The sequence below is a fragment of the Piliocolobus tephrosceles genome, chromosome 18, assembly GCF_002776525.5.
Source record: "Piliocolobus tephrosceles isolate RC106 chromosome 18, ASM277652v3, whole genome shotgun sequence".
Classification (NCBI taxonomy): domain Eukaryota; kingdom Metazoa; phylum Chordata; class Mammalia; order Primates; family Cercopithecidae; genus Piliocolobus; species Piliocolobus tephrosceles.
The window spans coordinates 29,873,739-29,892,324 of record NC_045451.1 but is presented as its reverse complement, the minus strand read 5'-3'; the positions used below and the strand labels follow the sequence as shown (position 1 = coordinate 29,892,324).

At 40.9% G+C, this 18,586-nt stretch overlaps 1 protein-coding gene across 1 annotated transcript in view; it reads left to right on the top strand.

The window, feature by feature from the left end:
- Positions 1 to 395: 395 nt before the first annotated feature.
- The window catches only part of DCC (DCC netrin 1 receptor), a 1,259,004-nt gene continuing 1,240,813 nt past the window's right edge, over positions 396 to 18,586 (top strand). Inside the window, exon 1 of the mRNA XM_026455168.2 lies at positions 396 to 1,071. Within this exon, the coding sequence (XP_026310953.1) occupies positions 981 to 1,071 (91 nt within the window). The 5' untranslated portion in view covers positions 396 to 980. The remainder of the gene's footprint in view (positions 1,072 to 18,586) is intronic.

Sequence of the window (18,586 nt, the reverse complement as noted above, 5' to 3'; positions counted from 1 at the left end):
AAGGAAGTAAACATCCCGGCCATCTGCTCCGCCTTAAACGCCCGCCTAGGTTTTACAGTCGAATACAAATAATTTCCTGAAGGCCGAGTGTCAAACACAGTCGCGGCAAAACCTCCAGACGCTCAGGATGTTCGCAGGCTCCATTGACAAAAGTGACTTCCCACGCTTTGCCCACAGAGGGCATCCCTGCGCATTGATACGTAGACCAGGCGAATGCAGCTGCTGGAAGCCTCCTGCGTCCGCTCTTTTTTCCCTAAGCCATAGTCTCTGTGCCCCCACCCTCTTCCCGTGGAATCTTTGCCTGATCCAGTTCGTTTCCCTCCGGTCTCCACGTTTTCCCTTCCAGCCCTCCACTTCTCCGGATCAATGTGTAGTACGGTTCCAACTCCCAGCTCGCACACCGCTGGCGGACACCCCAGTAACAAGTGAGAGCGCTCCACCCGCGCGCCACCCCGCAATCCCTCCACCCTGCCTCTCGTCCCTCGGTCCCCTCGGCTCTTAGAAGAAAAACCAGCAGCATTTCCAGCTCTCGCGCGGAATTGTCTCTTCAACTTTACCCAACCGACGACATGGAACCAGCCTCAACCTTTTAATGCACAGCCCGGCCACAGGATTGCCTTCCATCTCCTCTTGGTCCCTCCTGGATGTGGTTTATTGATGACTTGCGAGCCCCTCAAAGAGCTGTCTTCCCTCCTCTGGCTCCCTCCGTTTCCTTGAGTTAGTTTTCCAAGGTTTTACCGGGGCTCGGGATCTCTTGGACCGAATGGAACTTTTTGCTGCCTGCTTTTGCTGCTGATTCTGTCAGTGGACAAGGAAAAAGGCTTCGAAGGCAGCAGAGGCACAGGGGAGGTGGAGAAAGAGGTGGAGGAAGAGGACGAGGAGGAGGAGGAGGAAGCCGAAGGGGCTTGGCGCGTGTGTGTGCATGTGTGTGAGTGCTGTCGCTGTCCACGACCCCTGGCCCCGAAGGTGTTGGCTGAAATATGGAGAATAGTCTTGGATGTGTTTGGGTACCCAAGCTGGCTTTTGTACTCTTCGGAGCTTCCTTGCTCAGCGCGCATCTTCAAGTAACCGGTAAGTGATTCTTTCCTTTCTTCTCGTCGCACCCCCTTCCGTACCCCACTTCCCTTCCCATCTCATTTGGCGAGTAGTAGAATTGGGGTGGGGGATAGCAAGAGATTTGACGCTTGCGCTGCCCCCCCCCCCCCGTTTCCTTACTGATAATAAAAGATAGAAGAGTTTTTTTCTTCCCTGGGGGCGGATGTTGGTGGGGGTGGGTGCTAGGGGCGCCCCTTCGCTGTTTTAAAATCTGATGCTTCACACATTTTTGCTTCTGCAAATACTTGCGTTGGTTTGGAGAGCCGGCGGGCTGGGGCAGGTGGTGGGGATATCGTTGAAAAGAACTGGGTTGGATCCTTAAAGCCTCAGAAACCTACCAAGTGGGGAGGATTGGGGCAACAGAGGCAGGCGAAAAGGACGTGCAGGGGCTTTGAGGAAGTCTGCGCAGAATGTAGATGGTGGGGCTGAGTCGTTGGTGTGTGAATACATCTCCTTTTGGTTTGGATTTTTGGACTTGGTGATGGAGAATCGGGAAAGGGACAGCTAATATGTTTTGGTACTTCCAAGGAGGGGATCCTGGTACTGAAGGAGGCACAGAGTTGCCAAGGAGGAGGGGAGGCGTATTTAATTTTGTTTTATTTTTTAACGGTGAATGTAGTTCGCAGGCTGAGTCTCTATATAGCTCCAGGACACCTCCAAACTCCAAATGATTGATATTCCAGAGAACCGGCACCCTGGCCCTGGCACTTACCAAGCTCAGTTTCTAATTAAAAATGGCAAAACTGTTCGGGTATTGGATCGGACTAGAGCAGGAGAAAGAGGGACCTGAAGGCTGATCAGGGCTGCTGTAATCTCCGAATACGGAGCTGGCGGCTTTGAGGGCCAAAAGAATAGAAAAGAGCCAAATGACTCCTGATAAGGTCCACTTGTTTTGCGGGACCTCACCACAAGTGTCGATGGGCACTGGGGTACAGGGAGCGGGTCTGGCAAAGAAGGAGAGGAGAGCGGCTGGCTGAGCATTCAGATCCCTTCGGAAACTACCTTTTACCAAATCTAAAGGAAAAAGAGGCTCAGGCAGAGACCGGGCGTTGAGTAGGAGCTCCCCAGTTCGTGCCTGGGAAATTAATAGGGAATGGCACAGAAATCGCGGCCAAGCCCCCAAGCTCCCCGGAGCCCGCAGCTCCGGCTTTCTCGTCTCTGCTAAGTGCTGCATGGCCAAGGGTTGCGAACGCGAGCGGAAAATGCGCCTCTCACGGTCCGGAAGGATTCAGACAGTCAAGCGCCAAGGCAGCCCGAGGCTCCCCAAAGCCTGGCGCTGCCGCACGCAGGCAGGAATCTGCGCTTGCATTAGGACTCAGCTCCTCATCCTCCTTCGGCCCGAGACAGAGAGAGCAGGCAGGAGGGGTGTGTGTGTGTGTGTGTGTGTGTGTGTGTGTGTGTGTGTGTGTGTGTGCATGCGCGCGCGCGCGCGCTAGTGTGATGAGCGCGTACCCGCATCCGCGCGCTTAGCCGCTGGTGCTCCCTCCCTCCCTCTAGGCTCTCGGGCAGGGTCCCCTCCTCCCAGGGCTCTTCTCTCCCGGAGCTTTGTCCTCAACAATTACTCTCGCGAAAGGTGGGCGTGGGGTGCGGGGGACGGGGAGCGTATCTCTGCAGTAATGAATAGATGTGTGTTTTAAATTCCCTCCTCGAGACCCTAAAATGGTAGAGGCTGCTGCGAGGAGGACCCTCCTTCTGCCCAGAAGATTGACTTGGGCTTTCTATGGCAGTTTGGGACACCGATGCCGACGGGAAAGGGGAAGTTCAGGGGGCATCCCTCACTGGGTAGAAAGTCTGCCTAACAGCAGGACTGCTGGCCTGAAATGTGCTAGCTGAATGCACTGCATGAAGCAAGGTGTACAAAAATGAACAATGATGTCAATTACACGACAGTAGTTTAAAGCTATTTCTCAAGTGACTTTTGTCTGGCATAGGGTGGGGGTAGACTAATAGAGATAAATTTATGTACATTTTATTAATGTCTAAATTAATTAAATATTCTCTTTTCACTTGTTTATGTTTCTTGTCCAGAGAGTCAGGGCCATGTATTACTGCTTTATTTTAATTTCCTCCTCAACAGACAGATCTATGCTTGAAAAAGCAGATGTAAAGAAGGGACACACACACACACACACATACACATGGGTTATGTTGGTGGATAGGCTAATGGATCTAAATCTTTAAACTTATCTACACTTCTAAATCCGTATCTGTTATTTGCAAGTGAGTTGTGATGCAGTTTGTGCAGTTCGCAGGAAAGTGGATGGTGCACTTTTATGATATTGCCAATTCACATCACTCTGGCCTTTGCTCATTAATCTGAGTATCACTTCTTTCTCTTAGTAATAATTTCCCCTATTTAGGAACATAGCAGGAAACTTACAATAAGAAAGCATAGTTCACTCTATAAAAGGACCAGCAGGAGGTGCCCTTAATAAGGCCAAGTGTCTAGTTTACTGGCGATGAGATTCCCATTCAGCAGGGTGTTATAAAGACTTTGTTGATTGGTAACAAAGGATTATGGAGACTACCACAATAGCACTGGGCCCTTTCTCACTTTCTAGGTAAAGTCTGAAGCTGCTGTAGATTTGTATGAAACTGTGATGATTTAACAAAGGACAGCCCTGAACAGTGTCAGTGGAGAGTGAAGACTTGATGTTGGGGGAGGAGGATGGTGACTTTTTAGTTTACTTCTGTAAGATTTCATCTCCTTATATATTTGACATGAGCCACAGGCGCAGGAACCATATAAAGTCTCAGGGGATCTCAGGTAAGATAACAATTTTAGATGTTGGATGTTAATGAGTAAAAAATGAGGTATACACATTAATTAATTCTTCATCCATGTTTGTGTTCCATTGCATTGAAAAAAATCTGTGAGTGTTTATTGTAGTCTGGATAGGCTGAAATCAGGCTGGTTGCTCTCCCTAGGTGACTTCTTCTCATTCCCCCAACCAAAGCAGATCAGATGCCACCATGTGGGTTTGCTTTTGAGTGGCGGGAGTATGGCAGAGCCTGAGGGCTCGGGGTAGGCTGGCCGTCCACTCCTCTTTGAGTGCTGCAGTATAAATCACCAGTGACCTGTCAGTGTCCATTTCCCCACACAGCAGCAGCTGCCCTCTGAGTTATAAAGCATGTGAAACGGCCACCATATATGTTATATGTGAATATATTAGGCGTAGAGCCTTTGCTTTAATGCTCTTAAAAGCTATCCTGGCTTGAGATGCTGATAGGCATTTATTTTTCTGGGAAGAGATTTATAACTTCTCAGTGTATATGACTTAAATTTATTCTCTGGCAAGTTAACCTGTCAGCAAACTTCTTTATTGTGTTCATTGAAGAGGAAGAGCTTTAATCCTATCTAAATTCCTGAATGAAGCTCTGCTGAAAGTTTCTCCTGGAGTACAGGGTAGTTGCAGGCTGTAGTATGGGTTTCTAAACCAATGGGATGCTTGACAAGATATATGGGGAGGTGCTTTTTTGGTGGGGAGGCGGGGATATTTTTATTTGTTTTTAGAGAGGGAAGTTGTGATACTGCATCTTCTAAAGGAATTCCAGCAACTCTGTTATCTCAAAAGCATCTTTAATGAGAGGAAATGTTTCTCACTTCCAGTTTCATAAATCTAACGATCTGGGATTCTTCAAATGCACATGATATGCTCCTGGAATGTTTGCTGCTGCACATAGTAGGGTCATCTAGTATGATCACTGCCATTTGGAAATGAGCCCTGATTTAAATTTTGTCTTCCAGACAAAACACTTAACTTTACCTGGTGCGGCATGTTTAAAAGCAGTGCTGAAGTTTCTGAACAGAATATTTCTTGGCATGGGGGACTGTGCCCTAAGATTACATTTTAAAGTAAGTGTTCTTACCATCTTTGGAGAAATTGCCATCCTAAACTTTGCATATGAAACTTCTTCTTCTTGATTCTACCAGTAAAGACAACTCTATTCAAAAAGAATGCAGTTGTTTTAGGGTATTTCTTTAAAATTAATATTCAATGTCCACATCCACACACAAAGAAGAAGGAGGATTTCTACCCCCTCATACCTTCTCCTTCAAATATATGACTTTGGTGTGAATTATGATAGCTCTAATCACATAAGGGCACTTGCGATTTCACTGGAGAAGGAGTTCTTGCCTGATTACAGATCTTCCTACTTTCCATAGGAAGTTTCTGGCCCACACTGCTCTCAGAAACTTGCACCAAATTGGGAACACATTGCTCTGTTTTGGTATTTGTTACCCAGCTGTACATTTTTGAAGGATTAATCTACCTGAGATGATAATCTCTTAGATGAACTATATACATAAATTTCAAGAAATCTTAGCTTTGCCTGAGGCCATAGAATAATGTCATAAACCCGCGAAATGACTTCTTTAATTAACTAAAGATAAAAAGTCACTTGGTTCTGGAAAAGTACTGTACTCCTTAAGGAGGAATAGCAAATACTATGCACATTTACAATTCATAAAATGTAAACGTCAAGTCTTTTCCCCCCTCTTTCCATTCCTTCCTTATAATGCTCTGGAGGAAAATTTAAGAGTTTCACGAGTTGTCACAACAGTTATGTCTTAAGGAATCATAGCTTGGATTGACTGATTCATGCCTGATAGACACTCAATTAAATATCAGCACAATGTCCAGTGAATTTTTCGGCAACCTGCTGTGGGCTGCTTGCTTCTTTCCAGCTTGTTTCTAAGGAATCAAAACTCTCATTTCTAAGAGGTGTGGCCTCAATACTGCCTCCCTTGATGCAGCCCAAGAAAGCTTTTCTCACTCTGAAACCAAGGCTGTGACCCACAGGCACCATGTTTAACATGCTGTGTTACACTTTGCAAGGTCACGGGGATTTGCCTTAAAAATAAATTTTTAAGTGTTCATGCATGCTGCTTTTGGTGGAGAGTTAAACTGTACTTTAAATACAGCTAAATAGTGTTGTTTTCTTAAGAGACTCTAACCTGTGGCCTCTCAGCCAATATTATTGAAGTTCTAGTGCTCACAATCTTTAAGAAGATACAGGAGTGAGCTCTACAAGATAATAGGTTATGCCAACCTAGTTATGCTATTTTTTCTCAAAATGGTGTTACCAGGTTGGAATAATAGAAATTTAACATTTTTCAAAGTTACTACTTTTCAGATTAAAATTTCTTAGTGGTATTGTAGTATCATAGTATCAGTAGAATGGCACTGACCCAATGTATTTAAGATATTGTTCTTCAAAACAAGATCTCAAGGAAAGCCAATGTTAAACTTGTCAAAAAGAAAGGATTAGCAATCCAGATTATTTTCCCTGCAGGCCAATAAAAAATGTGCAAGATAGAATTACATGTTGCATATGCCAAATAGGTAATAGCAAAAAATAAAATGTAAATTTTTATGCACCTTTATAATTGCAGCACTCAGGTAAATGAAACAAAATTTAGTACCACACTTTCTTTCTCTCATTCTAGAATGTTAATTCCTTATCTTATATTTCTCTAACACTATACTAACATGGAGAAATACAGGGTGGCTGACTGATGATCAAAATTATTGTAGTGCTCCAAAGTTATTTGACAAATTTTAGCCTGAGGTTTAACAACTAAACCCATTTAATTCAACTATTAAATAAAAGTGTTTTCTTTGGTAGTTTAGAAATACCTGAGCTTTGTCCCAATGATGTGGTTTAGAAATACATAATAATACGTAAGATTGAATATGCCTTCTTTTTCATTATCGATGGGAATTTGCCAGTGGTAATACCAATGCATATCGCTGTTTTATTAATAGTTCCAAACAACCATATTATTTGTAGCTTTCATTTCTTGGGGGAAAAAGTTCAAGTAGGAAACACACAAATCATTCCATATTTATTGATCATATTTTTAAGGCGATTCTTATGGCATGATTTGTGTAGGAATGTTTCTCTTTTCTAGTAAACTCCATGAGCCCAGTGCCTATAATCTACTTCTACTTCATGATATACTTTAGCTTAATTTCAATGATCTAAATTTTTTGACTTTTAGCTTGCTCATTCATTTCACCATTGCCTTCCAGGGAGTAAGCCCCTTTAAGACCATTTGTGGTTATGATGAAACTTAACAGGAGTATTTATTGCAATTTGGAGATTTCTTCCTGGTTCATCCTTTAAATATTGGTTCTTGCCTGAAGGTTACTCCTAAGAGTATCTAGGACAAACATGTTCCACTGAATTAACTGAATCTTTAGGATGTGATCTGATGAAAATATCAACTGGTTAGTGAGTTGTGTTCTGATAAGAGGGCTTGTCAAAACAACATTATTCTGGACCATCTACAATGTTCTTACATCTGCATTTACATTTTTATGAGAGAAAAAAGGAGTTAAGCAGTTAATATAAAGGTTTTTAACTCAAATCACAACATTTTAAGATTTTACTTATTTCTCTATGGTCTTTTAGAAATATTTCTCCACTCACTTAGCTGCCTCTTTAAAAGTATGTAGAACATAATTTAACCTGTTCTTAATAGATACATCACTATGACTTCATTATAGTATTATGTGATTTTATAGGGATAATTTTTGAAGTCATTGCATCATACAGAACTGTTTATTTTTCCCATCAATTGACCATGGACTATTACTCTTGTTGAGTTTCATCTCTGGGTATAAAATATATTTTGTCTACATCTTGTGTTCAGCTGAAACTCCTCCCTGTATAAAACTTCCTCAAAGAATTCTCTTTTAGTTTTGATGCTAAGACATAGGGAACTAAATTTTGTTGGGGTTGTGTTTAAAGTAGGAGAGGAGATTAGAAAACAGCAATTGAATCCTTCATTAGAGGAATATCTAATTAGTTTTAACTAATGATTCTGTAGCATCTGATATTAATTTGGATGTCATTTGTACTTTGTACAACGTATTTTTCCTTATTAAATGAGAATGTGGACTAGATCAATTCTAGTTACATTATTAGTTTCAACATTATATAATGTATTTAAATTGTGAACTGTACTATATATATAGTGTTTGGTATAATTAATAATACAATTCATGAAAATGATAACAATAATAATAATGTAATAATAACAAATACCCATGTACCCCCACTAGCAGTTTTCTGATTTTTGTATTAATCCCTTGCCTTTTGTACAGTTTTTCCACATATGTATACATCTTTAAAATGTTACTTTACTTTGGCTGTTCTTAACAGTAATAAAATAAATATCATGTATGTATTCTCCGACTTACATTTTTGCTGAACGTTAAGTATTTGAGTTTCATCTATGTGGATTCATATTGCTGTATTTCAGTCACTTTCTCTGGTGTATAATACTTCATGATATTAATTAACCATAGCTTATCTAATCTACTCTTGATGGATTTTGAAATTCAGCTTTTTGCTATTGCTAGTAAAGTTGGCATGAACATTCTGGTGCAGGTCCACCAGCACAAATTTGCCACCATGTTTAGGGTGCATACCTAGAAGTGGAATTGCTGAGTCATAAAAGAATATCTTGACTTCCAGGAGGCAAACACATGCTGCAGTTATTGAAATCCCCACCAGGGGCAGATGAAAGCCTCTTTGCCTCATGCCTCTGCCAACACTTGGTATTTTCTGTGCTTAATTTGCCCTCATCTGGTAACTTCTCATTGTGGATTTAATTTGCATTCCCCTGATTGCTTATAAGTCTGAACATTTTTTCCATTAATTTGTTAGCTATCTGTGATTTCAGCAAGACAGTTCTATGATTCTGTTTCTTCAACTGAGCAACCATTTGCTTTTAGACATTAATATTATTGGTAGTTATTCTGTTTCTTCCACTAAGCAACCCTTTGCTTTTAGGCACAGATGTTATCAGTAGTCTAATGTTCAGGAAGTTGTCACCTAATACTATACCATGTTGACTCTGGCCCAGGCTTTATTTAAGCACCTTCCCAAAATGTACACTGATTTTGAGTTGAAAAGAGATTCTTAGACACTGTAACATTATTGATTGCCCAGAGCAAGTCCTGCCATGTTAGTATCCTGCCTTATCCTGTTTATTGTGTCTTTATAGAGAATCATTTACAGGGAAGCAGGATACTGGGATACCAGGCTTAATTTGAGGCTCATTATGAATCCCCTGAATGTAATGGAACTAAAGGATAACTGAATCACAGAGTAGCAATGGTAGATACCAAATCTGAGTTAAAAATCTTAATATGATCATTTGAATTTGAGTATATTTCCAACATGGTAAAATACATAGGCCCAATATCATTGTTACATTTATGGCATATATGACTGTGGGTTTCAAACAAACACATGTGCTTTGTGCACCAGCCCCCACCCCAATTTTTGTTTGGGTTTATAATTGTTTCGCCTGCTCCCATGGGACAGGCTAATGAAGACCCCCTGAATGAAATAAAGCCTCAGACGTACTTGCAGAGGCCTCTGTAGTGTATTGCCTTCTGTGCAGACTCATTAGAGATGTGAGCCAAGGCTGAGACATCTAAGCAAACCCTCTGCACCCAGAGTCCTCAATCTATTGTTCCTGCATCTTTTTTCAGCCTCATGGGATCCCAGAAGAATATAAATTAGGGAGAAAAATCTGCAAAGCTTTTCCTTTCATGTTTAATGTCTGGGCAGAGTTGTTCCCTGCAGGACAATTTCTGGTTATTTTCTCTCTCTGGTTTGAGGCATCTCCAGGGATGGTTTGGTGACTGTTTCCCTTGGGGAAGTTTTCAGCAGCATATCAGTTTTGCTGTTAAAAATTTATTTTACAATTCATTTGAGATGGTCCTGTTCTAAATGTTCTTCCCATCACTCTTGTCATCTGGCTTTTGATTCCTGCGTACCCCTTTCAGTGACACTGCCTCTTTTGGGCTGAAATGTGTTAAATAATTCGAGCTATAAATCACTCTTGCCTCCCCATTTGGTCTTTACTTAACCAGACTATAAATATTTAGTTCATTTGATTTTTCCTCATACCTCTCCAGAAGCTTAATCATGTTTAGTCTTCTTACTTTAACTCCCTCTAGTTTGTTTATATCTTTCTTGTAATCAAGGGGCCTAACTCTAATGTGCTCTTCTAAGTAAGCTCTCCCAAGTCATACATTATAAAATATAAATTCAACATCATCTTTAGTTTATTGTACAGCCATAGACAAACACATGGTCTCTCAAAACTTGTGTTATCAGTTTTCAGATAGGACTATCAATGCCTGATAAAAGCATTGAGATATTAAAAGGACCAAATAAGATCAAGTATTCATTGAAGATAATATAGTAGTTACTGAGCCTTTACCAAGGGTTACAAAGAGATGAATAAAAGGTTTAGATGTGTTTCTGCCCTGCAGGAACTTTTCCTTCAGTGAAGGTGGCAGGCACACACAGAGGTAGGTAGGATACAAGGCAGAACAAAGTACTCACTAAAAAGGGACACAAACAGTTCTGCTCTTCATGTGGGTCTTGTCATTGGTTCTGTTTATGTGATGGATTACGTTTATTGATTTGTGTATGTTGAACCAGCCTTTCAGGGACATGGATGAAGCTGGAAACCATCATTCTCAGCAAACCAACACAGGAACAGAAAACCAAACATCGCATGTTCTCACTCATAAGTGGGAGTTGAACAGTGAGAATGCAGGGACACAGGGAGGGGAACATCATCACACACCGGGGCCTATTGGGGGGTGGGGTATAGGGGAGGGATAGCATTAGAAGAAATAAATGACAGGTTGATGGGTGCAGCAAAGCACCATGGCACATATATACCTATGTAACAAATCTGCACTTTCTGCACATGTATTCCAGAACTTAAATATAATTTTTAAAAACTCATAATATATTAATATAAATTAGCCAGATTGACTGACAGAGTCAATTCATTCATTCTTGTATCCTTAAATTGATTGGACCAAAAAAAGGCAAGGGAGCTTAAAGAGTTGTCAATCATGTTTAACCAAAGTATTGTTATGATAAGAATGAGGATATTACGGTTTTGCCTACAGATCTGGTAGCCTGTTGCTATGAAAACATCCCCAGACTCTCATGACCCTTTCTTCCCATTTTTCTTGAATGTTCCAGGTGTTGTGTTAAGGTGATAATGGAGCTTAGAGCCCAGTGAGATAAACATCCTAATCAAATACATATATTAACAAACCCACAATTCCAAATGAGATAAGACTTTAAGAAAGAAAATACTGTAGGGGAGGGCCTCAGACAGTAGATCAAAGACAGCTTCCATGAGAAAGTGTGACTGAGTTCACACCTGAAGAAGAGTTAAGAAGGGGATGTTTGAGAGGGGCAAAGGAGAGAATATCAGATTTTAAAAAGTGAGCTCAAAGGCCCCATGGTGGGAGGAAAGATCGTGAATTCCAAGATAGGTGTACCCTGGGTCACGAGAGCTAAACATAAAAGTGGCTTCGCTAAGACTGGAGAAAACTTTGGGATTATCTCTCTCCAGTAGTAGCTACTTGTACTTTGGTAGATAATGGCTGAATAAATTCAAATGAGTTCTTATCAAGGATCTTTCCTAATCTCAGTACAATGATTCAAAAATTTCAGCAAACTACATAGGCCACCTTTTCCTTGATTTTTCTATTAGATGTGAATTTATGAACCTATCTGTCCTATATGTTTAGAGATACCTTATGAGGTGTTACGGACATATGTATGCAACTGAGAGAGGGAGTTTGAAAAATGTAGAGAGATAGAAGAGTCGAAGTAATTATCATTTAACTTGGTAATAAGTAATTTCTCCTTTGAAAGCTATCACTGAACAGAGGGAAACAAAACTTCACCTTTTCTATAAAAATAGAATTGCCATGGACATTTCTTGTTCCTGTGGCCTCCTTCAAAATGTGTGCCTGAATGTGTTTAGTAAACAAAAAAGAAAAACTGAACCTAATATTTTTGGAATTTTTACAGATTATTTTCTCAATATGATCCTTTTCTATGCATTTTGTCCCCATTATTATTTCTTAAAAATGCGAATGAGTGTTCTCTTTGCTTTCAGTTACAGCTTGTTTAGAAGTCATTGAGCTTGCAACCTTTCTATGTCACCAGGCCTCGAACTACTGTACCACTTGAATCAACCTACCATCTGCCACTGGATGTTGCAAAGATTGTTGCTACACAGTCCTGTGGTCTTTGGTCTTGACAAGAGGAAGCATAGCCTAGGGGAAAAAGCATCCCAGCTATTGGGTTTGATTGAGATCCTTAAACTCACTGGACCTCAACTTTCCCACCTATAAAATGGACACAAAATCAACCTCTGCTTCCCAACTCTAAATTGGAGATAAAAATTACTCCAGTAATTAGCTATATAAAATATCTATTCCAATGCCCGACTTATAATAAGTATTTCATAAATACTAGCTATTGTTAGTATTATGTTACTATGGGCTACATTTATTCTGAGATAATCCTTACAAATAGAAAATTTCACAGGCACAGGCCAGTCATTCTAGAACCCGCCTCAATTTTATTGTTGTGATTTTAAAGACTTAAAAATAAATTAAGATAGACTCCAATGGCAATTTTGAAATCAATCACATCATGGTTTAGTGGGTCCTGGTCCCATGACTTTGCTTGATTTAGAGGCTCATAGGTCCAGCTAAGTTAGATCCGATACAGTGCAATACTGATCAAACTTGGCAGCCTATAACACACTTCCTGTGGATTCTCCATCCAAACCATCCTCCCCTATTAACTCTACCCTGGTTGACCGTCCATTTCCTACAGACCCATCATCTACTCAGCAGGTGCACCTAGAAGCTAATACTTGCTTGGTTAATGTGTAGTACTAGATATAATTGATCCTGAGGGTCTTCTCTGGGGAGGAGTGGCTCTCATCTTAATTCTCTGTCAATGCCCAGCCCTTCTTCATACCAATTAATTTAGAGTCTTGGAGATGGGGCCCAGGCACAAGTATTCTAAAATCTCCGATGGTGATTTCAGCATGCAGTCATGTTTGAGAATCAGTGTCCGAGGGTCTTTCTACTCAAAGTGTGCAGTCCAGGAATCAAGGCATTTGTATCACCTGGGAGCCTATAAGAAATGCAGAAACCTCAGGCCACACCCAGACATGCTCAATTAGAATCCCAAATGACTGAGGAACACTGCCTTAGATGATTGAAAGTGTCAGATAGGGAGGTGATCCTTGCCTCTATTCTTCACAATTGTAAGTAATCATCTAGTCACTGGGAAACTGCCCCTACCACACTAGTTTAGTCTTAGCTTGAAACATCTGTGGCATGCTTTGGCTTCAGGAGTTGGTCTTATAATGGCAAACTATGCCAACATCAAAGAGTCTTCTGGTTTGTGGTTTAGTGGCTAATATATTTCATGGAGACCATGACACATTTCATTTTCCTTGAGATTACAAGCCCTTGAAAATGCTCTTTGTGTGTTCCATCTGCCTTTTCCCTTCTTTTCTCATCAATACTCAAGAAGGCACATTTTACAATGGTCTGCTGGTTTTCATTCTATATTTTCCCCTCCTTCAACTCTCTTTCCTGCTTAAAAATGCTCAGACCCAGGGAAAAAGAAAGACACTTGAAAGGGATATTGAGACCCTGGGCCCTCCTTCTCCCTCTCTCCTCTGTGTCTCAAGTCTGATGCTGAGAGCACACACACGCTCAAAGTGAGACCCTGACGGGGGTGACCCCATACTGAACCTTGCCTTTTGATTGGGAATGGTCTTCAGGGCATGAAACAGACCAAGTGCTCATTTGCCTGAGCCTCTGCAGCAGAGGAGAAGGGGTGTAACAGGGGTTTTTGAAGAAGAGCAAAGCTTTACAGGCAGAAAGCTCAGTTGAGGGTTTTGAAGCTTTTGCTCTGCACTGCCTGCTAACTGGCGTGCTCCAAATCAGAGTCTATAAGAAGAGAACGTGGGGGCTCAGCTGCACAGATTGGATCAATTTGGATGAAAATCACTAGTGTTCCTCCTGGGGAGAGAAGTTTCTGCTCAGCTCGTGAACTGTAGGCCCTTCTCTGGTCCTGGTAGTAAATGAGTAGGGCTTTTGTGAAACGTTGTGTAAGGCTGCTGTTTTCTCTCCCTGCCTAGAGTAAAATTCTATTTATAGGGGGGTGAACTGCCTCTCAGGAAAACATGCATTTTATACACTATAGCTTAGGAAAGATAATTTAATAAATTTTTAAGACAAAATTAAGGGAAGAGAGAGAACAAAATCCTAGGCAGAGAGAGTGGGACATACAGCAAGAAATAGGAGAAAGAGAAAGCGTCATTGCTCTGGACTTAGTTACTGAAGTAGTGATTGAGTGACGGATCATTCTCATGTGCCTGGGACTGAGGAGTTTTACAGGAAGAAGGACTTTCAGTGCTAACAATAGGACAGTCTCAGGTAAACTGGAATGGTTTGTCACCCCTAATTTGGTACCTATCATGGGGAGGGGAGTAGAAAGAACCCTGAAAGATTTTCAGCAGGGAAATGGCATTTTAGATAACACACTGTTAGCCATATGAAGAAACAATTAGAGAATGGTAGCAAGACCTATTATGAGGGGATATTCTAATAGTCCAGGAAAGACGAGTATCTGATTGGAGGTTTAGAAGCAACTTGTATATTAGCCATGATATCTAGGTCACGGAGACCTTACTCTCTAATCTTTTGGCAAAGTCAAACTTGACATCCAAAACCAAAGGTTTTTTTAACCAACTCATTGGCCAAAGCACTGTCAGAGAACTCATTTTTGAATCAGTTTATCTTTTGGATGTAATGGGATAACGTATTTATTGGAGGAATCATGCCTAGTACTTCTGTGTTCCACTGTGTCTAGTTCAGTGCTGAATACATATTAATTATTCAATAAATACTTATTACCAAATTGATTTTTATATAATGATTATTCTCAAATTTGCATGAAGTCTGAAGTTTCTTTGTGCATGAGCTTCACAAAGTTCAGTTCAGCATATTATAAATTTCAGGGTTACTCAGTTTTTACTTACCAAGAGGTTTATTCTGTTTTCTTTTTCTCTCTCCCCTTCTTTTGCCTGATTTCTCCTTTACATGCCATTATTAATAATTTTATTGGCAGCATTTCAGAGTGCTTGTGAGAAATTCAGAATTGAGGAAATTCTGGAAATAGCAAAATGTAAATGCATAAAGTCTATAGAATTTGCTATCTCTTTAAGCCCTGTTACAAATGCTTATAGGGCATTTGTCAACTCGCATATATAAAAATGGAACAAGATAAAGTAGGTGAATAATTATTTCCTACATAATAATCCCAGGGATAGGCTGTGTTTGCCTTCAGAGAACCATTCCTGAAGACTTGGGTGAGTCAAAGCATTAAAGGGTTATTTTTGTAGAAGTCAGTAGAAGTCAAGACAAGATGATGGAGATTTTAAAAAAGCACATAGAATGAAAAGGACAAAATTTCTTGTGTTTCAAAGCACTAATCAGGCAGAAAAGGACCTCAGCAGGTGTTTGAGAAGACCCTTTACTACTGATGAGGACTCGGGGGCCCAGAGAAGCTAGGTGAGTCTCTAAATCACAAATCTAAGAACAAGTTCCATGGAACATTATTATGCACATGTGGTTGCAAATCTTAGCTCTACCAAGATTTAGCTGCATGATTCTCGCGAAGATTCAGGGTCCTCATTTGTAAAATTTGGAAAGCCATTGCTGAATGGATGACATTTTTGAAAAACATTACACTCAAGGATTGTCACAGTCTTTGGCACATATCAAGCACTAAACTGTTTCTATTTTTATTTGTTCATTCAACAGATGTTTTTAAAGGTAATGTTTGATATATCATATTTGTTAGCTCCTATGGTGTATTTAAACAGCGTATAGGCCGGGCACGGTGGCTCAAGCCTGTAATCCCAGCACTTTGGGAGGCCGAGACGGGCGGATCACGAGGTCAGGAGATCGAGACCATCCTGGCTAACACTGTGAAACCCCGTCTCTACTAAAAAATACAAAAAACTAGCTGGGCGAGGTGGCGGGCGCCTGTAGTCCCAGCTACTCAGGAGGCTGAGGCAGGAGAATGGCGTGAACCCGGGAGGCGGAGCTTGCAGTGAGCTGAGATCCGGCCACTGCACTCCAGCCCCTGCGACAGAGCGAGACTCCGTCTCAAAAAAAAAAAAAAAAAAAAAAAAAAAAAAAAAAACCCAGCATATAAACACACTGCCTCTGTTGTTGTTAGTTAACAAAATGGTTGGAGGAATAAGACCTAGGCAGTTTAAATGTGTAAGAAGAAAAAAGATGAGCAGAATCACAAGGCAATATATCATTGTATTATTAAGAACCAAATGAGTGAGAGGTGCAGTTAGAGGAGGGAAATAAAACATGATCAGAAAGCCTTCCAGAATGCAGAGGGATTGAGTCTGATAGGTAAGGTAATTGGAAGACCTTACCCACATGGGACCTGACCCTATGTGGACACTGTTCTTTACATGTTCAGGCTTTGGAAGACAAAGAAGAAAAAGAAATGATGGTGATACTTCACTGCAGAGGGCTGTTCAGCCCAGGCAGCAGATCTCTTCACCAGCAATGACTTCCCTGGTCACTAGCCTTTTCTCAAGCAGATTTATGATAAGGCTAGGAGAAAAAGGAAGAGAGATGTGACAAGGCCATCTGAGAAGTAACTTTGGTGGCAAACATAATGTAATTTTAAAATAAAAGAGGCTTTACCTGTAGGGCTTTTCCTAATAGTTTTAAGGAGGTCTCAGAAGCTCAGGGAAGGACAGATGCCATCACACACTGCATTTTGAACTTGGAAATCTAGTAGCTGAGAAAGCATATTTAGGCTCCTGCACTATTGAAATAAGTCTGTGCTGGAAATTAATGTTTTCATCATTTTTCTTTCAGCCCAGCTTGAAAATGTATAGAAAACTTTGGTTCAGGATTCCAAAACCCTTTATTACTAATGCATAAACGGTATTAGCTAGTTCATCAAAGATCTTCTGTACATTTTGCGACCAAAAGGCGGGTAGCCCAGCTCAAAATTTTCAACTTAAATAGCTTTTCTTTTGTTCTGTCTTCCAAAGTACACAGTCATATGAGGTTATGATAATTAATAATTGATAAATTATTATGATGATATTGTTCCATGCTTATCTGAGACTTTCTGTCTTCCAATGACTTTTGAATCTTTTATCTGTATTCATCTCTCAATACCTCTATTAAGGGGACAAAATGGCTAATTTATCTCATATGTGTTTTTTGTGAGGTTATGAGACTTGTGGCCAGTTATTTGTTTAAGATCACACAGAAGTTACCTGTTCTGAATGGAAAACCTAAATCTTTTTTTTTTTTTTTTTGAGTCAGAGTCTCACTCTGTCACCGAGGCTGGAGTGCAGTGATGTGATTTTAGCTTACTGCAACCTCTGCCTCCTGGATTCAAGCAATTCTCCTGCCTCAGCCTCCTGAGTAGCTGGGATTACAGGCACCTCCCACCACATCTGGCTAATTTTTGTATTTTTAATAGAGACAGGGTTTCACCATGTTGGCCAGGCTGGTCTTGAACTCCTGATGTCAGGTGAAATGTCCACCTCGGCCTCCCAAAGTGCTGGGATTATACGTGTGAGCCACTGCTTCCGAATCTGGCTTAACCCTTGTACTCACCAGTACATATTGGACACTTTTCAAAAGCATGACATTCTACTCTTTTGTCCCCCAAAATGCATGTACTAAAAAAATGCCACCTAGCACTCAGATCTTGATTTCTAATACCGTTCTCCAATAAAAGAAACCAGAACTCCTCAGGGAAATAGTTGCTTCTGCGACTTATGCAGAAAATATACAAGATAAAGCTGGAGCATCTTGGAATGCCAGAAAGGAAGAAATTCTTTAAAAAAATGAAAAACCCACAAGGATAGAGAATGTCAAAGGGACACAGAACCTAACTGAAAGAGCTCTCAATGGTCAAAGCTGCAACAATTTGAGCAAGAAAATCAATCAACTAGTTTCCTATTATAACCCAAAATATAAAATAAATATCCATGAGTACATACTGATATAAATAAATAATTGAATAAATAAAAGGAAGAGACTTAGATAAATCCCCTATGCAAAAGAATTCCAAATATATATACTCCACTCTCAAAGAGTGGATAGAGTACAAACCATATCCTTTTAAGTGTCGGCTGTGCTTAGTGACTTCCTTCCGAAGAGTACAGTATACAAGGGGGAGAGGAGGAGGTTAATTACAGTAGAAAAATCAGCTGAGGTAGGCGGATCACGAGGTCAGGAGATCGAGACCATCCTGGCTAACACAGTGAAACCCCGTCTCTACTAAAAATGCAAAAAAAATTTAGCTGGGCGTGGTGGCGGGCACCTGTAGTCTCAGCTACTCGGGAGGCTGAGGCAGGAGAATGGCGTGAACCCGGGAGGCGGAGCTTGCAGTGAGCCGAGATAGCACCACTGCACTCCAGCCTGGGCGATAGAGTGAGACTCCCTCTCAAAAAAAAAAAAAAAAAAAAACCTGACAAACACTATCTCGACCAGGTGATCAAGGTCATCAGCAGCAGTGATAAGTCATGTTGATAGCATGTACCCCCTGATATAATGTG